The 25310-nt window shown below is 39.9% G+C and overlaps 1 protein-coding gene across 4 annotated transcripts in view; it reads right to left on the minus strand.

The window, feature by feature from the left end:
• Positions 1–25310, minus strand: part of pard3bb (par-3 family cell polarity regulator beta b) — a 212230-nt gene that overhangs the window by 12252 nt on the left and 174668 nt on the right. For all 4 annotated transcript variants that reach the window (XM_044216505.1, XM_044216503.1, XM_044216504.1 and 1 more), the window contains one exon: positions 11658–11734. In XM_044216505.1, the coding sequence (XP_044072440.1) occupies positions 11658–11734 (77 nt within the window). The remainder of the gene's footprint in view (positions 1–11657; positions 11735–25310) is intronic.

The following is a 25310-nucleotide window of genomic DNA, read 5'->3' on the forward strand; positions in this document are numbered from 1 at the left end:
AAGTTAACAACCATTTGGTCAAGGACTGGACCATTGATAACCCTGCAACTGCAGTAGAAGTAAAGCAAACTTAATGTTTTATTTTCATGGACATGACTGACGCCGAGAAACAGCTGACTTTTAGGGTCTTTAGGGTGATTTTACCCAGAAGTAAACAAAAGCAGCTGTAGCTAGCTAGTGTAGGCTAATGTTAAGGCTAAAATGTGTGTTGGTTGAAAACTCTGTCTCTAGCTGACTTTTTAATGATTCCAGCTGATTTGTTTTAAAACAAAAAGCTTGTAAAAGGGTCTTACGGAAATGATGGCTGCGTACACGATATCATGCTAAAAGACTGAGGCTAGAAGCTACACGTCCCAGGCAAAAAGTCAGCACCCTCAGCAACAACAGCATTGTCCGTGTATTCGAGGGTAGAGCTAGTTAGCCCTAGTTTTATAACAGGGTTAAATCCTTATGTAAATAATAATGTAATTACAATGTTACTTGTTCAATTATAACCCTTGGATTGGAGGCTTATTACAGAAAAACATACTTGGACAAGCAACACAGCGGTTAGATTTATGCTTTAATGTTTATATTTTAACACACTATGCTTTACTTTAACAAGCGAAAAGAATTTGAGGATGAGGACTAAGCGATGAGTTTGGCAAATGTAACAATATCTAATGCAAGCTTGACTGGAGTTGCTGAAGTGTAAACTTTAACAAACCAAATTTAGGGACAGGACAGTGCTGCTATTGTTAATCTGACCTCTGAACTCTACAGTGGCACTTTGGCTCCCACGCAGTTGATTTTCCATTCCTCAATGGGTATTTTACTAGCTCAACTTGTAACCCCACATATTAATAACAAGTCAACTAATGACATGCGCTTTGCCTTTAGAAATGACGCTAGGTTTCTTTTGTGGGTAGTTAGCTAGTTACAGCATGTTAAATTAAGCTATGCTAAAGTTTACAGCAATGGTCCACTGGAGATTAACGTAGCACAATGTGGACAAACCATTGCTATCAGAGGAGAGCCTTCTGCAGTAAAGTGGAGCCTGACATTGTTGAAATTGGTGCAACCTCATTTTGAATCAAGTTCTGGTTGTTTATGTCACTCCTTATTATGAAACAACTGTCAATATTTGTATTCAAATTATGTAGCAGTTGAATGTTAATGGCTGTGAATAGAACTGACAGAAGAAAATGATGAGTTGAAACTCTTAGCTTGTCACACCACACTTTGAATGAGTTGCTGAGGTTTAGTGACCTACGTCAACAAGAGGGCAGCTACATGAAATACAAACCTGAATACCAAGCACATCTGAGTCAAATATTGTTGGTTAGACAGGTTGAATGGAGGGTTAAGAGTGTGCAAAAAATAAAGATCAGACAGTATTTCACTGGGGATTATTGAACTAACTCACTTTAACTAACATGAAGATGCAAACTTTGACCTGCCTACTAATTTTGTGTTTTGGACTACGTGCCAAAGATGTAATTGTTTAGGACTTCACAGCAGGGGCAAACCTGTGTTAAAATGACAGGCCAGCAAGGAGTTTCCAGGCAAAGAGCAGACCACTAAAGAATAAAATCAAAGAGCAAAGAACAGAGAGAAGGCAGATGAATGTAAAGAGGATAAGGAGTTAGCATAAACAGAAGACAAAGAGGTGTGACCACAGAGGGCTGAGCCAGAGAGGAGAGGAGGAAGGAAACAGACAAGGATGAGGACAAGAAATGGAGAGAGTGAAAGACATGGACGAGGTGTAGACAAGAAACAGAAGGGTGTCCTAAAATCAGTTTTAGCCAGTCAAGTAAAAAAAACAAGACAACAGGAGAAAAAGTTGAGGGAGAAGACATGGAGAAGACAATAAGGTAGAGGAAAATGAATAAGGAAAAAGGAATGACAAATAGGACTACAAGAGAGACTGAACCTCCCAGATGGATGTCTTGTGAGCTGAGAAGAAAAACATGAAAGAAGCAGGAGAAAGAAAGGAGCAGAAAATGAGAAGGGAGGGACAAGAAAGAAAAGTAATTGGGGGTAGGGAAACAAGTGCTGCCCTCCAGAGAACTGGCATGCTGAAGGTCAGCATCTGCTAGAATAATGGGCCCTACTTTAGAGGAACACGCACACAAAACACACACACACTCCCAGTTATTTGTTCATACAGTTCACGTTTGAATGAAACTAAACACCTTTCAGGGGCTCCTATCTGTCTTTGTCAATAAAGTTCTGTCAAATATGATTAATCCACCCGGATATCATGAATTACAAACTGACCAGTCCAGGAAACTAACATGATTACATTCCCCTGTGTATGTAAGTGTGTGTGTATACACATTTGGAAAAATGCCATGTGTTTATCAGGGTATGAATGTGTGTGACTGTGAAGGTGCATAATTCAGAGTACTCGTTTTAAAGAACACGGCTGAAGTGTTAAAGGAGCAGTGTGTAGGATTTAGTGGCCTCTAGCAGTGAAACACCACTCGCCTCACCCTCTCCTTCCAAGCGTGTAGGAGAAACTATGGTGGCCACTTGCGAAAAACGAAAGCGAACGGCCCTATCTAGAGCCAGTGTTTGGTTTGTCTGTTCTGGGCTACTGTAGAAACATGGCGATGCAACATGGCGACCTCATTGGAAGGGGACCCGCTCCCTCTGTAGATAAAAACAGCTTATTCTAATGAAAACACAAAATTCATATTTTCAGGTGATTAAACACACTGGACCTTGAAGAGAAAAACAAAAGACAAAGTCAGCAGGGAATGAGATGAAAATGAGGATCATGGAGCGTAAATGGTAATATGGTGAGTAGGGCTGCACCGAATGTCTTTTTAAAAAATTTTTTTTACATTGGAGTCTTCTATCGAGGCTTTCGAATGACTGATGCTTTGAATGTCTGTCATCATATTTTATGACGTCATCACCCTAAAAAAAAATATATATATCTTCGAACAAAATCCTCAATTTGAATAAAGTGATTCATCGGATTAAATGAGTTAGTCTTTTTTATTAAATCAACTTTCTTGAATGAATATAACTTGTCAGTTTCGTCAAAAAAGCTGCGCAGCATTTGACTATTGAATGTCAACGTTATGAATGAAGCTTCGAACTATTTGGTACAACCCTAATGGTAAGTAAGCAAAAACCACAGTGAGAAAGGGGAAAAAAGGAGAGAATCAAATTAGAGCACAAAAAGTTTTTAAAAAAAGTCTGAGAGAATAAAAAGAGAAACAGTACTGAAAGAAAAAAAAAATGAGATGGGAGAAGGACAGGGGAGAAACCCATTAGAGGAGTGAGAGGAACTGAGGGATGAGGGCCTTCCAGATGGTAGGAGACTGTTGCCTCGGAAACACAGAGAGGGCAGAACAATGGGGATTTGGAGTGGTGTTTCGCATCCCATCATAATATGGCCATGCCATTTGGAAACTGAGCGATGAAGCTACAGCCAAAAATCGCAGAGACAATTTACTGCAGGCAGCTCCTCAAAAAATAAATTCTGATCAACACGTCAAATGAGAAATGAGCTGAAGGATCAACAAACTAAGAAACATGTTCTGTACCAGATCACGGGTCGAATGTCCTTCAAAACCTTTGTTCATGTCATTGCAACTCCTTTTCCGCTGCATTCACTCTCTCACCTTGCCTGTTACACATCACCTTCACCCTTAATGAAGTGTGCACACAAAGCATCTTGAAGTTGTGCGATGTCTATACGACATGTAATCTACTATATTATCCCTTAGACAGATTAGAACAGATGGCAGGGGTCCTACTTTATTACAAATAGGAACCCTAATATAGTGCCAGCAGCCAAACAAGATACAAACCAAGGGGAAGAAAATGTCTCTATTAATTTAAATACACCTTATTAGACCAATCAAAATATGGGTGTGAAGAAATAACATTATTGAATTTTTACCACTATTATGTTTGAATAACTTCACAAAGGTAAGCAATTAATTTTTAAGGTGTCATAAAATCTCAATCTGGCACACTATGTTATTAAAGATATTTGTCCCTCATAAGGATTCCAGGCAAACTATTAACATATTTAAATTTTACTTGTAAATACTATAAATAAAAACTGTCTCAGAAGACTAAAGAAATTAAGGTGTATAAATGTCTAAACAGCTTCACAAAATATGCAATAATTACATCAGTGTAAAATTATTTGTTAGGGAAATATTCACAGTTATCACTTTTGACTGTTCTGAAATGCACCTCTACAAAGTACATATGTTCACAAGCTCTAATATCAGAGGAAATGATAACCTTGTCGCCGAGAGAACCTCTAGAAAATGGCAACATCAAATTAAGCCATAAGTCTTGTTAAATGGTGCAAACCAAGTTGCTAGCCATATCAACTTTTAGATATTTGAATGTGCAACAGCCATAAAGACAGTTTGATCATATTGGCAGTGAAGAGGCTGCACTTTGGAAGTACCTGAATGGGCCATGTCCATCTATTGTAGCTGAAATGATTCAAACTACAGATGACATATGACTTATAGGCAGTATAGTGGTCGACTTCCTGAAACATCATGAAATCCATTACTGATAATACCATTTCCCATTCAAATAGCCTCCTTTATTTCACATCTTGAGCCAATAAGTTTCCCCCTCAGCAAGATGTAATAGTTTCAAGCTGGGGACATTTTGCTCTGTGCATGACCACAGGATACAAATTGCTGACAAAATTACGATCCCTCAATAGCCACTAATTTGGTACATGAAGAGGACTTCTGAAATACAACTTGTAAGGAAGATGGGAGATTGTAAAAACCCCTGCACACACACACAAGTATGGATTCATATGAAAGGACTTTTAAGGAGGGACACAAACACACACACAGACTTATGCACAAACATGTTCACAGTGTTTGTGTGGTACCTTAAGAAAAGTTATGGTTTGCACTATACCTATGCATAAGCAACTGCGTAACCTATTACTGCTCTACAATGACTTCAGTTAAAAATGGGTTAAATTTTAGTTTCACTGAAAACATAACGTGCATTTGCAACTTTAGTAATGAATTCAGGACACGAGCTGAAGGTAAATGTGTACATCCATTCACTAACTTGCCACAGCCTCACTGCTTTATTTTAACGTCAAACTCCTACCTGTTGCAGTAAGACGAGCTGCTTCCTGTTTCAACACATTCATAAATCATAACAATTTATGGTGTGTTCCATTTGGTATCAAAGAATTTCATATGAGCTCAATTTTTGCACACACTCATGTTGCCTTTCATAGTTTATGTAACTGGGAAAAAAATAACTTTTCATGCATGCAGAAACACATTTAATTATCATTTAACTATCCAACTTTGAGAATTTCTGGGGAAGAAAAGAAGCATGTAGCAGCATAGGAATGGCAGATGGTCATTAGGCTGCTGCCAGATGTTAACATTTCACAGCTGCAACTGTTAAAATGTATGAAGCTCAGTCCATCTTCTTGTTCTATTGACAGACATAAATAATAATGTAACATTCCTTGATGTATTTCCCACATTTTTGGTGATTAGTTAACTGCCATAAAGTATACGTAAACCATTGTCAGCCCTTAAAAAAAGACTGATTCAAAACAGGCAAGGAGGATATGATACAAATCTTCGAATGAGTACAGAGTGATCAACCGAAGGATAAGCTTATGTGTATGTGTGTAGATTTCACAACTTGCAGAAAACATCCTTCACTCCACATGAGCACAGTATCACTTAACACCAGTTCAACTCCAGCATACCCAAAAACCTGTTAAACATTCACTGGCTGTGACCTGAAAGAGAAATTTCCTTCCTCACCCTAGGGTCCAGACATATGAAAGCATATCATACTCTCTTGTCATGCGGGGACCCACTGGTTCTGCAACACATTATGGGTTGTAACCCAACTTTTTAGAGTCCATGCTCATGATCAAAGCTGTGACCTCGGAGAACTCTTTAAAGCAGCAACCGGTGAACACATCAGAAACACAAGAAGCTAGGAACAAGATAGGGTCAAGAGAGAAAAAGCAAGAGGGGGTCTATGAAAGGCAGGGTTTTTCTACATGTCTAACAAACAAGCAGAGACTCGATGAGTCCAGAGACACACAGAAAACCAACAGGACAATGGGCTGGATTGTGCAGCAGTTGTAAAGTGGTCTGGGAAACTCTCAGGCCTGGTTGGGAGGTCTTCTCAAGAGAGATAGAGGGAGAGAGAGACAGAAAGTGAAGTGAGAGACATTCCCATTTCATTTCCCCCCTCAGCAATTCAACAATGTCCTTTTCACCCCACATTCAGAGAATGAGAATGAGAAGAGGAGGGGCTGAAAGAGAGAAAGATGCAAAGAGGAATGGCAGAAAGTGGAGGGAAATAAATGAAGAAATGCAACTAAAAGGGACACACAGAGAATAAACAGAATACATCTGCTTTCTAATTACTAATCATCCAATTATCATTATAATGAGGAAGTGACAGCCTTCCCAGAAACCTGAACAGCAATTCTGATTGGCTCTTTTAATCTAATAAGAGTAATAACAATGACAAATGGGAAAGGGTGTTTGGCTAATCCAATTGGGTCAAGGCTGTGTTTCCAACAACTGATCGCTGTTATCAACAGAAATCCTTGGTGAGCCAAATCATGTTTTTAATCAAAGTTGATCTGTCCAGTCCTATTTGCTTTGAAACTCACATGCACAGGACTGACAACTTGGGCTAATGGAAGAAAGGAGTGCCACCAAACAGCAGAAAAAACACACAGGAGGGGGTTTAGTTTATGGACAGTATAGCACTCCCATGTAAACCAATTTTCATTTTTTGTCATTATGGTGGGTAATGCCCTCCCATTTTGAGGTTATAAAGGTTTATTTTTTTCTTAATGATGATAATGATGATGTCATCAGGGCCAATATTCCTGTCACAATCTAATATTGTTAGTAAAGATGAGCCTGGTATGTCTGTCAACTTCTGGGTTTATGTTGTTTTTTTCCCTTTCTTTTGGATTTATTTTTTTCATATAAAGAATAATATAGGAGGAAACTGTCATGTCTACCAGTGTGTGCGTGTGTGTGTGCGCGCGTGTGTATGAGACAGAGAGAGAGAGAGAGAGAGAGAGAGAGAGAGAGAGAGAGAGAGAATGTGTAAATGGGGCAGTAATGGTGCACACATGGTAGGGGCGCAACCTGCTAATGTTGACGATACACACACTCTGATAGCCATCTACTGACCTCAGAATGACCGAAACTCACACACACACACACACACACACACACACACACACACACACACACACACACACACACACACACACACAGGTGCATACGCACCCATACACATACACATAAATCACTGAAGTTGTTTCAAACAGATTCATGCATTCATTCACGCTCAAACATTAACACAAAATTGGTAAGCGGTCTAAGACATATACATTTAACCACAACTTTCCAGGTTTGATTCCAGCCAGGAATGTTTGCTAACTTTGCTTCAGACAGTCTCTCGACACTCTTAACTATTGAATAAAATGAAAATGTGCAGCTTTATTACATGCCTGCTCTTGAAGCACACAAATGTAAATTTGAATAAATCTTAATCCTCAACAAATGTCCTCCAATGTTTAGAAATTCAAACTGGCTCTCTCATGGGAAGAGGTACAGGGACACAGGCTCTCAACAGGGGTATTTTGTTTCAGTATAATAACACCACTGAGAGAAAGTGAGATGGAAGGGGAGAAGTATAGGAAAATGGTGAAATACAGGGAGAAGGTGAGATGTGGAGGATGGGAGATGAAGAGGATGGAGAGTAAGGTAGTTAACGAGGAGGTCATTTCAAGAAAATGGCAGTGAGAGGAGACCTTGGGGGATTTGATGGGAAAGGACATGTGCTGTTGTGTCATCCCTTCTCTCCTTTTCTATGTTCTCAATGTTCCTTTTCTGTGAAAACCTACATCTCTCATGTCTTAAGAAAAAATACTTTTAAAAGGGCAAGTGAGTTAAGAGTGCTATTTTTTGATTTTTGTGCACAGGTTTTAGTACTGAATGTATGAGCAAGTGAAGCACTGAATGTTCGAATGGGTTACAAGTCGCTGATGGACTGAAATCACCTGATGAAAAATCCTGGAATAAATAAAACATGCATTAATATTTACCATCAGATAACATCTAACCTGGTTTTGTCCACAAGATTATTTTACATACACACTGATTTTGTTTCAGCATACATAACAGCTTAAAGTTTGTATCATAAAATGGCTGTGAAGTTTAAAAATCATGTTATATTACTCTGGCCAAAAATGACTTAAGTGCCCGTGTATCTTTTTTCTGTTTCTATTTAATTACCAAAACACTGGATAGTTTTATGGAGCATCAAAAGATACGACATACCCTAAACAGACTCCTCTATTTCATGCTGTGACATTTGCTAACAGTTAGGTAGTGTTTGTGCTTTAGGCAGGGAAACATCATCCACTGTTGCATCATGTTTTAATTTTAGAGCCATCAAAATCTTGTCTCACAGTGATAGTGCACGCACGCACACGCACGCACGCGCGCGCACGCACGCACACCCACCCGCCCACCCACACACACACACGCACGCGCACACACGCACACACACACAACGTACCCAGTGCTCCAGTTAACTGACTTTGAGTCAACCATACAGTACCTGACTAAGCAAGCCTACAGCTATTTCTAGACGTACTTGCAATAAAAATAAACACACACTCACAAATACGCACATGTACATACACAAACATGGTCCCTCCCACACATGCATACAGGTATACTTGTATAAAGGTATGCAGACACTAGATACACATAGCCTGCTAGCTATTTCTGGGCCAGTGGCAAAATAATATGTTTTGATAAGGTCAACAACCTGGATGTGGTTTCCAATCATGATCTCTTTCTCTGACTCTCTCCATGCTAAAATATCTCTTGAGTTAATTGACAGCAGGAGTGATGTGTAGACAGATGCAGGGGTAGGAAGAAAGATAAATAAAGACAGAAAGAGAAAGAGATAGAGAGTCTCCTTCAGACATAAAATCTTCATCTTTGAGACTTGAACGGCTTTTTGGCTTTCAGATAGGTGTGTTCATTGTGGAAACCTCGACTCAAATATGAGAGGCTGTTATGCACAGAAATGCAATGTTCGCATAATATCTGGCATCAGCCACGAGAGACCACGCAACACAAGGCATTACATACAGGTATCTATAAGGATGTTTATCTCATCCACCAAGGGAAAGCAGTTCTCTTAAGAGTCATTTTTACAAAAAGAGTTTAAAGCTACAGCATGTAAAGCATCACTTCCCAGTCTTGGTTTGTATGCTACATGCAAAAAACATCCCATGTAATGTGACTGTTTTAAATCACACTGCAGCTGTGTAGAAAATGTTTCGGAACTGTTACCAGGTCATAAGTTGTCAGAGTGACTTTTATGGAAAAATGACTCGGGGGGTCCTTTTTAAACACGAGGCCTACATGTAAAATTGGCGCAGAGTTTTCGGATTACAGTGCATGTCTGAAAGTGGAAACAGAGACAGGGTGTACTGTATGTGAGTGTGTGTGTGTCCAATTTCCCAAGGCTTTTCAGATACCACAGCCAGACCTCAAAACTATCATCACTGTTCTCGCTCCCATCTGCCAAAGTCATCACCCACACACAGACACACACTCTCTCTCTCTCTCACACGCGCACACGCAAGCATGCATGCACGCACACACACACACGCACGCACGCACGCACACACACACACACACACACACACGTGCGCACACACACACACACACACACACACACACACACACACGAAAGAGGTGTGAAATAGCCATCCCTCACCATTTTAACAGGGGTGGGAACCTGGCTATAAACTTTCTAACGTTCTAAACTTCTGTCTGTCATTCTGTTCACTGACTTCCTCTCTCTCACATACACACAAACAAACATTTGTTGTTGGCTTGTTAGTCTGCTGAGGTGTTGGTTTTCAGAAGCAAAATAAAATGAGGTGAGAAGAAGCTAGTAACAACTACTCAAGAGTTTTTACTGTTAAAGTTTACACTTCTATTTTCAGTTGAATACATTTTATTTTTTGATACAGTAAAAGTTTACAGTACAGTGATATCAGGCATGTTAAGGGGCTTTACTTAAGAACATTAGCGCAGTACTATTCATCTTTAGACAATAATGGAAAATAAGAGACTGTGGGGGAGAAGAGAAGGAATTAAGGAAGGTGCAGGAAAAGAAAAAAAAATGGAGATGTGAAGATAGTGAAAGAGTAAAGAAAGAGAAGATAATTAATTTGAGGCCTCTGAGAGTGGAAAGGTTGCAAATAAAAAATGAGATGCTGAAAGACCGGGAGTGACTGATGATGGTTGGAGAATATAGTATGTCTTCAACTGCGTTTCATATTGAGACTATCATGTTTAAATGGTCAGTGAACAGCTGTGGTTTCATACATGTTCCAACTATGGCCATTCTGGACCTGAATATTTATCTGATTACATCAGAAAACACATCATGAGAAATAAATGGAAAGAATCCTTCAAGAATTGATTAGTGTACTCAGGGAGCTGTTATTGTTCTTGTGTTGGCTAATGTTAGTGATATTTCATGCTGTCCTGGGAGGAAAACAACAAAATGTACCGGGCAATAGGCTAACACATGCTGCACAGAGATAGTTGAGTGGTTAAGTTCACTGCTTGACTGTCAAGTCTGACCAGAACTGTCTCTCCTGTGTCTTCTACTCGCCTGCCTCCTGTCTGACTCAAAAACACTCTTCTAGAGTGTACTGGAAAATAAAAATGAAACAATGAAAAATAAAACAAAAGCTCATTATTACAGTGTGACAAAAATGTGCAAAGCCTTCAGTGGTGATATTATATACTCAACATAAAATGCATCCCACTTGGAATGAAGAAGTTCTTTTGACAATTTGCCCAACATTGACCAAACAATCTTTATCTCTTAAATCTCTTATATGACATCATGTAAATGAAATTTTTGTGATTGAAGAAGTTTAATTGTTGCCATCTTGAACTTCAAAACCCTGTAACAGCTGTCCTGTGAAGACATCCATAACATGCAGTTCAGTGAGGACCCACTGGAAATAAAAAGTCTTAGTGACATCAGCTCATGTTGCTGATTTGAAAAGCAGAAAACAAGCTGTATTACATGAGCTAAATCTATGATGAGTCCCTTATTGTGTAATAATGTATGCAACATTTCTGGTGGAGTGTAGTTCTTAAAATTGTGTTTTCATATTTCATATTTTAATGATATTTTCTCCCTCTTTAGTTCATACAAACACCAAACTATGATAGCTGAGATTTGAAGTTAGAGAAAAACAAAACAAAAAAACACCAGAGAATCTACTCGTGACGACTTTGAAAAGCACTGACTGTGCATAAGCCAAAGTAAGTTTTGATGGGGGGAGCAGATCTAGGAGTCAGGGGTCAGTTTTCAACCCCTGTCTTAGTGTGTGTTCCCAAGGGAGGGAATAAGGTGAGTTCCTGGCTGAGACAGAGGCCTCCAGAGACACTCAGAAAGACATGCAGACTACACAGATTTAATTAGAGGTTTCAAAGAGAAAGAAAAGAAAAGAAAAGAAAGGAAGAGAAGAGAAAAGAGCAGAACAGTGATACCTGCAGTAAAATATTTACTTTTTGGACCTCATACAAAGGAAGGAGAAGAAGCAGTACCTTGGTAAGGAGGCATACTGACGTTCCACCTCTTCATATCGTGGTGCCAGCCGATGATCTGTCCCTCTGCCTGGCATCTAGTAAAGAGAGACAATTGGTTAGTTTGTGGGTGTACTTGAATCACAAAGTTTTGATATATTCAAGTAAAACAGCTTAAATTATATATTTCCCTGCCTCAAGTACTAATAAACTAAAAAACTGTGAGCCTAAGCATTTGCAGCGCGTACCCATAAGTCCCTCGCTTTCCTTCTATGTGTCTGTGATTTTTTTGTGATACAGAGGTATTTTAGGATTGACAAAGGCGAGTAATTAGGGATTTAGAGTTAGAGTTTTGGTTTTCTGAGGTTTTTGGGGGTGGACAAGGTCTAGATTAGGTTACTTCAAAACAGGATGGAGTCATCTTGCACACACACAAACAGAGTCACACATATACAGAGCCGAGTCTCATCTCCATCTTGAGAAAAAAAAAAAAGATTAAGTCAAGCTGCTGACAGTTCAGTCTTTCCTACTTCCTCTCTTACTCTTCATCTCACTGGGTCTCTCTCTCACCCTCACATCTCATTTTCTCTTCCTCCACTTATTCCCATTCCTCTCTTTTTCCCTCTGACACACACACACACACACACATACAGACACAGTCGCTCTCTCAGAGATTATCCCGGTCTATTCAGTAGGGAGATTCCAGCTGCCGCGGCGCTCCTTAAAGAAGCCGACTAAACCCCAAACGTCAACAAGCTCCATTAACACACACACACACACACACACACACACACACACACACACACACACACACAGACATACACACAAGCCACTTTCTCTGTAAGACACACTGAATATTGTAAATGAGACTCATGTTAACATAACGTGGGGTGAGAAAGTGAGATATAATTCAGGTGATTGAGTGTTGTGACTTTGCATACATGCTGAACTCCACCAATAAAAATAATACATATATAGTATGCAGCATTATATAGTCCCTTCAGGTTCTGTGTAATGCCGAGTCTGAAAATAGCTCATCAAATGTAGTCTATCACACCTTTGCCAATTTAAAATGGTGCATTTGTTGATAATAGACATTTCTTGTGTTCAATTGCATAACACATGACTATTTCTTCAAGTACACTGTTGTACCTTTCGGCAGGACATTACTGTATGTCATCTGAACATTTTGGAGCCATAATGTCAACAGGTATTTCTGCCTCCGGAGCTGCAGAGTCTGGATCTGTGGTTGTGGGCCACCTGCTGCCCCCATGTTCCTGCTCGACAACTGCTACTACAGTTGTTGTTATTGGTTCTGTTACTAATACTGTCTACTGTCTACTAATACTGTCATTATTTTTCCTATAGCTGTCATTCCTATTATTATTAATTTATTAATAATAATTTATTAATAGTTATTAATTAACACTACAATTACAATTCTACTATTTAAAAAAAAATTCTAGGTGGTATTTGCATTGTGCCTCCCTCTCCCCCACCATCACTCGCCCTCCCCTAAAACCTCTCTCTCTCTCTCTCTCGCTCTCTCTCTCAAAACCTAACACGGCAGCGGCGGATGGCCACCCACCATTGAGTCTGGTTCTGCTCGAGGTTTCTGCCTCTTAAAGGAAGTTTTTCCTTGCCACTGTCACCAAGTGCTTGCTCATGGTGGGATTTGTTGGGTCTCTGTAAATAATATTATAAAGAGTACGGTCTAGACCTGCTCTATAGGAAAAGTGCAATGAGATAACTTCTGTTATGAATTGGCACTATATAAATAAAATTGAATTAAATTGAATTAAAAGTAGGGTGTACACCATGTTCCCAAATAGAGGTGGAAAGAGTAAAAGAGTGCCATTAAATCCAAAAGAACATAATGGATGGAGGGTGAAGTGTATGTGTGTCCCAAGTGAAGACAAAAGGTTGAAGGTTTTATAGAAAACTAGGTTCTTCTTCTCTCCTCGACTCAAGCTAATATTTTCAATGCAAAAGGTGCTGAGAATTAGATATTACAGACCACAGCCTTTTCTCTCTGCCTCTCTCCCTCTCTCTGCATTCCAGGGAATGATGCCAGAAGGCATATAAAACAGATTTGCTAGTCCTGCTTTCTTTTGAACACCTGTCTTTATAGCTTCAATATCTCAGGTAGAGAGACAGCGGGATATTAGGAGGGAATAGAGAGGTGGAGTGAAAGAATGAAAAGGCATTAGATGGAGAAGAAAGGAGGAAAGAGAAATAGAGTGAATGAGAAGTAAATGAGTTAGAGAGAGCGGGTGAGAGAGATATAGAGAGGAGGAGGGATATTATGAAGCCATTGAGAAGTAGCAGGGAGAGAGAAGGGATGAGAGGTGAATTATAAAACAAGGGAGTGAATGGGGTGAAGACGGGGACGGCAGAGTGGGGAGGTGAAAGGGACATGAACAACACAATTTAAACAAGATGTTAAAAGAGGGAAAGTGAGATAGCGAGAGGGGTGAGAGATGAGAGGGGGTATGACTGAGAGGTGAGAGAGATGAGTAAAGAGGTGAAGAAAAAGCAGAGAGGCATGAACAGAGGAGTGAAGATAAAATGAATGAAAGGAAGGCAGGTGTCAGAGAGATGGAGGAAGAAAAGCAGTTGAAAGACAGTTATGATAGAACTGTCATTAAGGGATATTTTTCTTATTGTCCACAAATCTCATGAAAAGACCAAAACCAACATTGCTCTCAGTACTTTCAGACTTTTCCTACTGTATCTGTGGCTCTCAGGCAAAGCCCATTGGTTCCTATGAAGACATAAATCTTTAAAAACAGGTCACAAATAAATAGTTTCATTAAAAAAAAAGGCTCAGTAATTTCCTCAGCTGGGCACTGTGCTTTTTAGCAAGCATTACTCAAACGGGAGTAAATAGTGCATTTGTCATGGAATATTTTTGGCCGCGGATTAATATACATTTGGTGCACTGGTGAGATTTTATGGCGGCAGTATGTGGGATTGATTTAAAATAAACTACAGTGCCAGTGTTCATGGTAATGAAGGAAGATGTCCCCCAGTGCAGCGTTGGGGGTCATTTATGTGTTTTCAATCCGTTTTGGACAAAAATGGAGGTCTATGGCACAGAGGGAATAAGATATTTCAGGCTTTGGCTACACAGGCAAGTAGTAGGATCAATTTACTGTTGGTGTGAGTATGTGGTTTGTGTTCTTCTGCACAAGTGTGCATGTCTTTGTGTGTTCCCATACACATGGATTAAGAGCAGATTACTGTGTGATTCCACAGACTGAGTAAACACAAAAAGATGAGTGTGTAAAGAACATTCCAATGAGCATGTATGCATATGAAGTGAGGAAGTGTATAGAAAGCAAACAAATATCTCTATCTGACCACATACAAACACAGTGGTATGTAGGGTGTTGGAAGAAAGGTAAATATTACTTGATATAAGTTTAATAACTACAAAAAAGCTTTCTGCTTATTAAGAAACATACAATTGTGTGTGTTTACCTCTCTGAGTGTGTGTGTTTGTGTGAGTGTGATACAGCTTTGATACAGTTCTGTTTATCGAAGCAGCAAAATCGGGTTGGAATAAATACAAGAACTGGATAGTTTCTGATTCACACGAAGCCCGGGATGCACAGCACACAAATAGCTGCTTGTATTAGCCTCTCTGTAGCTGTGTGTGCAAGTGTGTGTGTGTGTGTGTGAGAGAGAGAGACAGAGACAGAGAGAGAGACGAGATGTTAGATGTTAGTTGACTCTCAGCATTCACAACTGTGACAGGCGTACAGTGCAGGGCAAACACATGACAACTGATCTTGTGTGGGACATACTGTACACACCGTCTTTTCTCTCTCTCTCTCTCTCTCTCTCTCTCTCTCTCTCTCTCTCACACACACACACACACAGTTACATGCACACACGTACCAACATGTGCACACAATCCATCTTCCCCACATATAAACAAAACATGCAGTCTTTCTCTTTCAAGTGCAGCTACTGTACACATACACAGTCTCTTGATGCACGCAGCCAAACACACACCCATCTCTCTCTCTCTCTCTCTCTCTCTCTCTCTCTCTCTCACCAGGCGCACGCACACATTTAAACACACTCCCTTCCGCTCACACAGAGGGCTGTGGCAGTAGTGTAGCGCACTGGTTGGGGTAATGGTCTAGTGAAAAACCATTTCACGGCATAGCGAGCAGAGGAGAGGCAGAGAGGAGAGCTCGGAAATCAAGCAGAAGAGACTGATACTGGCGGGAGAGGGAGCAGACACACATACACACACAGAAAGTGACACACACACACACACACACACACACACACACACACACTGTAAGAGGGGCTCATCGCTCTCCTTTCAACAGACCCTTCAATTTACCCATAAAACACACCACCCCATCACTTTGAGCACTGACACACACACACACAACACACACACACACACACACACACACACACACACACACACACACACACACACACACAGTCTTTCTCACTCTATCTTACAGTATTTTTTTTTCTAACTTACACACAGATATACACAAGCACACACACACATAATGGCTCAGACGACCCATCCTTTTCACTCGAGCTGTTTCAAGGATTTCAAAGGGATTTGGATCGACGTGGAGTATTTGGTAGATACGTACTGCCTCAATGAGACTACTTAGCCCAAATGTGAAGTGTCTCTTTCTTTCTTCCATCTCTCTCTTCAACTTGTTTTTGCTCTTATTCAACACTTCTTCATCATCTCCCTCCTCCTCTTCACCCCCGACTCTTTCTCACCTCCCCTTTCATCCTCTCTTCCTCATCCTCTCCCTCTCCATGTCCACACCTCATCTTTTCCCTTCATTAACCAACTCTCCTTAAGTGAAATAAAGGGTTCCTCAGAGTACTGTTAAATCTCCCTCCCTAACCTTCACTCTTACTTAACATCTCTTTTTTTCTCCTACATCCTTCATGCTGTTGTCTTACTCCACCTACCTTTCTACTTTCCATGCATCCATCTATCACTTATCCCTGAATTTACAACTCTCTCTCCGTGCTCCCTTCCCATTTACTTCCATCCTTCTGCGACATACCCCCTCCCTTCCTAAAATCAATGATGACAATGAGGAACAGTATAATCTCTATCAGTCACTTCTGTTCCGTTTAGTGCTCTCCTCCTTCCTAAACCCCCTCCTGTTCTTCCTCTCTTCTTCTGTATAACTGATAGAGAGGGGGAGGGCTCCCTCTTTAACAATCCCCTACCTTTCTCCTTCCATATGTTACTTTTACTCTCAGTCCATCTGTCTTTCACTCACTCCCAATGTCCTTTTCTCCTTCTGTAAATCAATAGAAAAGGATTTTGCTCCCTTTCTGTCATCCCTCCATCGTGCCCCCCACCCTGCCTCCCACCCATGTAGAAATCGATGAATAAGGGGAGGCTGGTTCTAATCCGTATCAGTCATATCGTTCTGCTCAGCCAGCACTTTGGGCTGACTCAATTAAAACACAGCTCTGAAGAGGCTGCCATTTCTGTGTGTGTGTGTGTGTGTGTGTGTGTGTGTGTGTGTGTGTGTTGTATCTGCTGCCTGTGATATACCTAATGCCTGTGTGTAGCCAGGCAAAGTTGTAGATGGGTGTGTTTGGAGGAGGGCCACCTGAAGAAGCTTGTCTGTGACTGCAAACAGCAAAAGACAATGAGTAACCATTCTCATGGTACGCTGTAAAAACGTTTTTGACATAAATAAAGATTACAAGTTGTTTGGACTTGAAAATATAAATGATCAGCATTTAAAGTAAAGTTGTAGCAACAAAAGTGAATGAGTCCTTGTAACATAACAAGCGTCTCAGATGAGTGACGTCATCGTCTCTCTGATCTAAATTAAAGCAATGCAAACCATGATGAAGATAAGTATCAACCACTCCCTGCACTCGTTCTTCTGAACACCCCACAGACCTCAGACCATGATCAATTGATCCATGTTTGGATGTGATAGTTAGCAGTACAGGACAAGCTACAGTGATTACACAGCGAGGTGCATGGGGAAATCAAACCTGGAACTGCTTTACTAGTGAAAATAAATACAAGTGGAAATTGAGTCTAAGAACTCCTGACAATATAAATAAACAGTTGTTGGCTCAACTTAATTTAAATAAGTTTGTCTACTTTAAACTATCAGTTAACAGAACTGGTAATTCCTAAACTGAGTGGCACAACTTGCTGACCGTAAAGTTGAGTAAACTCAAAAGACTTTGCAGCTGGTTGCCTTATTTCTCAACTTTTTACAATGGTAATGGTGTCTGTGGTGAGTTCTACAATTATAAATGTGGCTCTGTGTATGTTTGAACATGAATTTGAAGTATGCAGACACAAAGAAATCTCATTCCCTGATGTGATGAAAAATGACTTTACCTTTCTACAGAAAACCTACTGTAGTTATATATGGCCAATATTACTCCGTCTAAAGAATAGTGCAGCACAATACAGTTTCTACAGCACATAATGACATATCCATAAAAAATATCAGCCTCCATCTTTCTAATTGCCCTTTTCTTGTAAAGCCTTCCAGCTTTCATTCAGATTTGCTACTCGGTGCAAAAACTCCAGGTTTTTAGAAAATTACAACAACACCTGGCTGTGCATTATTAGTTGGATTTTGTCAAAGGTTCATATTGAAGGCCATTCTTTGTGATTACTTCACCCCAGGCATGCTCTTAATATTTCAGAATTCAAATTCATGGACACACAATCACATACTTAATCACACTCTTGCACCCACATTCTATGTGTGTTTGATAGATTATGATAGATTTTTGCACCTTGTTAATCAAAAATGATATCAGTAATATGTTATTTTAGTCTCAAGTGATGGAGAAAAACATATTACACCTGTCTCCTGTGTGTGAAGTGAGGCATGCTTCATCTTTTTAAATGACACAATCTAACACATGTCTTCTTTTTTTTGCTACCAGTCAATTTGTAATTTCTTCTCCTTCATTTCCTTTCCAAACTCACATCAAATTTAGCTTATATCTTTCATAAACTCTCTGCCATTCCTGGCCACATGCAATGAGTTGTGATGCCATCCACTTCCACTCAAGCAGTAAAAAACAAGAAGACAAGGTAAAACAAGCTCATTTACCCTGTTTCTCCTCACACACTCCATCTTTTCCTTCCCCGCATCTCTCTCCAACTATACATACTTCCTTCCGTTCATTTATCCCTGCTCTCCATCACAGCATCCCAGCCTTTATTTACTCCTCCCATTATAACTCTACAACATCCATTTATTTAATGCTATGTACCACCCCTCCGTACATCTATCCATCCATCCATTCATTCTAGAGAAAGCAGTAATTGCAGCTGCTGGTGAAAAGCCATCCATTTTCTCAGGCTAATTACTACATCCTCTTAACAAAGTAGCACTAAAGGAAAGAGAGTAGAGAAGCACACTCACAAGAACATGCTTCACATGTTCACACAAGTTCATCTATGCATGCACACACACACACGCACACACACACACAGAGCTATTCTATTGAGGCCTTTCCATAGTTCATCATTCTTCTAATCAGTCTATGTTGACCACACAGGAGAGAGTCGCTCTACAAAAGTCAACTATGTCCTCCTGTTCATCACTTATATATGCATCTGCATCATAGGTTGGTAGCTTGATAGCATTTGTAGATTCATAAAAATAATACATTTTTAAGAATAACACTGAGCCTATAACTTTCTTCAATGACCTAAACCTTTTCCAGATTTCTGGTTTGTTAAAGAGATAGTTTGACATTTTAGGAAATATGCTTATTTGCTTTCCCAGAGTTAGATGAGAAGATTGATGTCCGCTAAATATGAAACTACAGCCAGCAGCCGGTTAGCTTAGCACAAAGACAGGAAACAGGTGGAAACAGCTAGCCTGGCTCTGTTTGAGACTAGCAAAATCCACCTTTTTACAGCTCACTAATTAACATGTTATATCTTGTTTGTTTAATCTGTACAAAAACCAAGTGTAAAAACTAACAAAGTGTAAAAACAATTCTTATGGGGGTTATGTGCTGGACTATTTCTTGGCTAGCACTGGCAACTTTTTGGAAACTCTGCTGGTTGCCTGGCAACTGCTACAAATAGCCCCCCATGAAATGGGGAATTGTTGTTTTTGCAATTTGGTTTTTGTACGAAGTAAACAAAAGAGATAGAACATGTTAATCAGTGAGCTTTAGAGGTGCTTGTGGGCAGATTTTGTTACATTTGGACAGACCCAGGCTAAATCTTTCCCCCTGTTTTAAGCCTTTATGCTAAGCTAAGCTAACTGGCTGCTGGCTGTAGTTTCATATTTAACATACAGACAGGAGAGTGGATCGATCTTCTCATCCAACACTCCACTCCACGCCAGGAAGCAAATAAGTACTCCTTTAAAGGGGACATATCAAACCAAATAGACGGTATATCCATATACTATATGAGTTTAATAATAAGAAAACACTTAACAATCCAGTTAGAATATTAATGCTTTGTCTTTTCTTCTCTAAGCTTCAAAACAAAATCTACTGGACTGTTACTCACCTGCTTGTAGCATTGTGATCCATCTTTGAGCAAATAAAAATGTGTCTAAGTGGGTGGTGTTCCATGTGTTTACAAAACAGCAAAAGCTGTGGGCTGCGGAGTGAAGTTTCAAAACCAGAAATCTCAGCACCTGGCAAAGTAACCACTGAGTCATCGCTATTGATCAACCACCCCCTGAAATCTCTGCAGACATACACCATATTGGTCACTTTGTGCTATTGGGCTGTAAAATCTCACTCAGCCCTGCTGAGAGACACAGAGTGACAGCCAAAAGAGTGAGGGTGATAGACAACAAAAGTGAAAGTCTCTGGAAAAAACTGTAAGAGGCAGAGAAAGATAGCGAAAGAATAAAATAATCACGGGCAAATTTGCTTATTTGTTTACAACACCAAAGAAGCACCAAACATCTTTATACACAAACCTCTTCCTACTGAAATGTCAGCGAAGCACTAGAATAAAGGGCTAAGAATTAAGACTGGTGCACAGTTAAATGTCACAGCGCTGTTGAGCCTCTCGTACAATTAAGACCACAGAAGGTCAATTTTCCCCAAAGCACGCAGCTTAGAGCATCTCCCATGAATACAGCGATTAACACTACTTAAAGCAAAGCATATCCTGTTTATTTAGTGTAGGTTTGTGAGGCAGTGGAAATGACTCCATATTAGGTGTGTGTCTGTGTGTGTTCGTATGCATATCAGTAAGTAGACCTATCAATCAAATTAATTCCCTTTTTTTTTTTCAAAATGGCATTTAAAAGTTATCAGGCAGGTGGTATCCCAGCAAACTTGCAGCAGACATCAACACACACTGACACACACAGACACAAACTTGTTTCTGTCACTAAGGAGGGCATTGTATTAACTTATATTAATTCCATTATCTTATCTTAGATAGACTTATCTTAACGGGACTAAGGAAAACATTATCCCTTTTAGTCTTGGCCCGGTTTGAGTTTAGGCTGGCTTTTTAAAAAACAAACCAAGAGGAGTAAACATGTAGTCATACTGAACGACAGGTAACTCATTCGTTGAACATTTTGGCGACTGCCATCCTGCATCATCAGCTACACGGATCCACGTAGGGAAATCAAAAACCGGTGACTGACAGCACATTATGCTGCACTTTACTGTGCCTTATTTGTGTATTTATCTCTGGCTTAGCTAATTTACTCTTTCTGATGTATCAGGGAAAATCCAAGCACTCACGTGGTGATGCTCATATGTGTTACCATGGTTACCAAATGATCATGTATAAATGAAGGCTATACATGCTTATACAGATCGAGAGATCGCCTAGCAGTTTATGATCAGCAGATAGATTTAATGGTAGTTTATCTTTTGAATTTATGCTAAAATCACATATCTACTCGCACACAGTTCTGTGGTTGGTCTGCTTTGGTTTCACACCACACACATACTTCACCAAAGTCTGCTTGAAGTGGACAGAGACCGCTTAATCTGCATCAGAGTTCAATTGACAGCTTTCACACCAGCCCAAATATACCGCGCTAAATGGGCAAATGTGCCAGAGTTTGTTTAAACCAAACCAAACAGATTAGGTGTGGGGACCAACTTTTTGTCTCCATAATGTGAATATGTTAACATATTTTTGTCGCCACAACATGATCATTAAAACACACACAAGCACAGCCACGCACACACAATGACGAAACATTTGTGATCCTGAACAGTGAAATAGGAGCTAGCTGTGCACTTTTTCAGTTCAAAATGCACCTATAAGTGTGTGTATATTTTTTATATACTTTTATATTTTAGGAAGAGAGAGTGAGGAAATAGAAAAGAGTGAGGGATAGAAATGAAAGAGAGAGAGAGAGAGAGAAAAAGGGGAGATAGCAAGTGTGGTGGGAGAGAGAGATGGGGATAAATAAATGATAGTAAGAAGGAAGGTAAGGTGATAGCAGAGAGGATAGGATTAGTCTCTGCTGCAAAGCCTTTGGAGAAATACACACTAAACCACACACACACACACAGACACACAAAATATTCAGCTGTACGCACACATCCATGCGGTGACATAGACATATATATGCAGTAAAAAAATTAAATAAAAGACTGAAGACACACAAAATCACACACATTTAAAACCAACACACATGCACACACACAGGTTTATCCAATCCTTAGTGTTCTTAACAGTTAAGCTTGTCCTTGAAAGTGCAAGGTGGGGAGTTGATAAGGGGACAGAGAGAGAGAGTCAGGGGTGATGGCATATATAGCGGGACAGAGAGAAGGATGAGGAGAAGGGGAGCCGAAAAAGTGAAGGAAGATAATTTGGTTTCCTCTAAGCCCCCTCCCTGCCACCCAGATAGTATACCCCCCACCCCCATCTGTGTCTCTCACTCCTTCTCTCTACCCCAAACTTCCCGACTTAAAAAAGTTCCCCTCTGAGGATTAGGGGGGAACAAAGAAAGGTGAATTCCAAGGAAGACTGGAGAGAGTGGAAGAGAGAGAGAGGTACGGGGGAGTGAAAAGAGGTAGGGGTTAAAGGGGAGACAATTTACCTGACAGAGACGCACAGATGATGGGAGAGAGGACAGAGACGGCAAAGATGAAAGTAAGGTCAATTTTTTTACCCCTATAATGTCAGCGCATTAGTTAGGAAAATCTCTGCTGGGATTGTATTTGTGTATTCTCATATTATTTATTTATTTCTCTATGATATCTCAGGAGCAGGACTTAGCATAAGAGCATATGCACATAAGAGCAGCACAGCCACACTGTGTGTGTGTGTGTGTGTGTGTGTGAGAGAGAGAGAGAGAGAGTGTATGCATGTGCTAGTGCATGTACAGAATCTGAATATGAGTCTGAAAATACACATTTCTTTTGTGTGCTTGTGTGACAGTGGGAGCAGGTGGCTACAGAGGCAGGTTAGATGGAGCTATAATAGGATGAAAGTGACACTTTCTCCTTCTGCCTCCCTCACTCACTTTCTTCCTCTTTCAGATGATTGGCTCCAGTCGAGGGATAGTGATGGCCAGGGTGTCTTTTGATTCTTCCCTATATGTCCTATTTTTTTTAATCTCTTCTAATCTCATGAAAGTCTTGACCTCTTCTCTCCTATTGTCTCCCTATGTCATACGGTTCTAGTCTCAGCGTGTTTTATATCTTGTCCTCTCCATTTTTACATTGTTCTTTTCGCTTCTCATCTTCTCTGTTTTCTTTCTTCCCTGGTTCTCCTGTCATCCGTCCACTTCCTTCAGTCTAAAATGTCAGTTCAGGTAAGAGTATGGCTATGAGCCTAACATTCTCTCACCAGCCAATGTAGATGTATAAATAAAAGCTTAGTCTGCATTGGAAACTGCAACCACTCCCGTTGATAAGACAGTATTTAGGAATATAGTATAAGGTATTTTATTAGAGTGACTAACACTAAACAACAACTAATCATGAATCTGGATTTTTTTTTTTTATATCAACAATGTGTAAACACAGATATAAATCAGGCTAATATTTGTGGATTTTTATTTAATGAGAAACAAACAAAATGCTTATTAATCATGTATAACTGCTCCTTAAGTAGGTGAGTATACCTCAAATTTGTATGAAATGTAGAGAGAAATATGTTAAAATTGAAATAATAATAACAACAGTGTATCAATCCAATAATCCTTTTTGTGCATGTATGTGTGCAAGGTTTGTTTGTGTGTTTATGTGATGTGTATGACTGTGTGCATGTGAAAGGATAACACACTGGGCATAAGAAAAAAGAAGAAGAGAAAAATGGACAAAGAAGTGTGCAAAATGGAGGCGATATTTGCTTTTGTGCTGGATGACATGCTGTGGAAGGAGGCAGAAATCCACTTGCTACGCTGGGCTTTTGTTCGGTATGTGGACTTGAATCCATGAACAGATATGTACAAATGTACAGACAAACACACAAAGCCCCATGAGCTGTTCTTCCTGGGGGCCTTACATGAAAAGAAATGCACACAAATATATCACTATAAATACCACTATAAATTCTTTAAAGCTTAAGTCTTTTCAGACTTATATCGCATGACCCTTGAAAAACCTTCTCTGTTCTATTAGTCAACTTTTTCCAGAAATTGAGAAAAAAACCCTGCTTGTTTAACAGTACTGAAAAGAATATTTCACAATGTATTTGAAAGAGTTAGGCTGATAAGGTGTGATAATGAGCATACACAGTAAGAAAACTATATTCTCCGGGCAAATGAATGCATGTTGTACATACAAAAATCTCAAAATCCTGACAAAGAGATGGGAAACATCACTGAGCAATCAATTTGTCTGAAAGCTCTGACTTGGCTGAAGGGTCAGCTATTACCTTAAGTACAAGGGTGGAAAATGTCACCTATTAAATACCCTCCAAGAAATGGAGATGGAAGTTTTTTGCAGACACAAGCAGTCTGTTGCAGATTGGCCACAACATGGACTTAGCTCTGGCTCCAGGTGTGGTGGAAGGGGGATGGGCAGGAGGACAGAATTAGAGAAAGCAGGATGGGTGGGAAAGAAAGAGAAATGTAAGGAGAGAGCAAGATGGGGATTAGAAACCCTCTGAAAGGCAGTCACTTAATTTCCTGGCTAACCTGGCTATGATTATCTCCTGGGATGGTGGGAATGGAACGTTTGATGTCCTGGGACCAGACTAATCCTCGGTGACTAACCTCCACCTCTCATTTCCTCTGGATTAGCTCACTCTGCTACTTAATAAAAAATGTGGCGGTGGATAGATATTAACCTACAGTGAAAGAGAGAAGGAGGGAGAAAGAATGCGTCTCTCTTTCCCTGACTTACTGGAAAAATTACAGAATTGGTCATTTTTTCAAACAGCTAAAATTACCCATGTCTGTGTTTTCCTCTGAGAAGCAAAGGTGGAAGTATGCAGAGTGACATTGTAATGCCAGAAAACCTTGTAAGGAGAAGATTGGGTGTGACTTAGACAAGAGAGACCGCTGTTCACATCTCATCTCCTACCAACTGTCAACATGGGATTTTTTTAACCATGATCACAATCATTCTCTAACCTTAACTAAGGAGTATGGCTGTCACTTTTTGTGCATATTTTGAAACATGGAAACATTTTTACATTTGATCTGTAATGATCAGTTCTAATCAGCGGGTGGGCAATCCTAAAATGCACTGGCCATCTGATCAGTAAAC

This window comes from Siniperca chuatsi, linkage group LG12 (genome assembly GCF_020085105.1).
Source record: "Siniperca chuatsi isolate FFG_IHB_CAS linkage group LG12, ASM2008510v1, whole genome shotgun sequence".
Taxonomy (NCBI): domain Eukaryota; kingdom Metazoa; phylum Chordata; class Actinopteri; order Centrarchiformes; family Sinipercidae; genus Siniperca; species Siniperca chuatsi.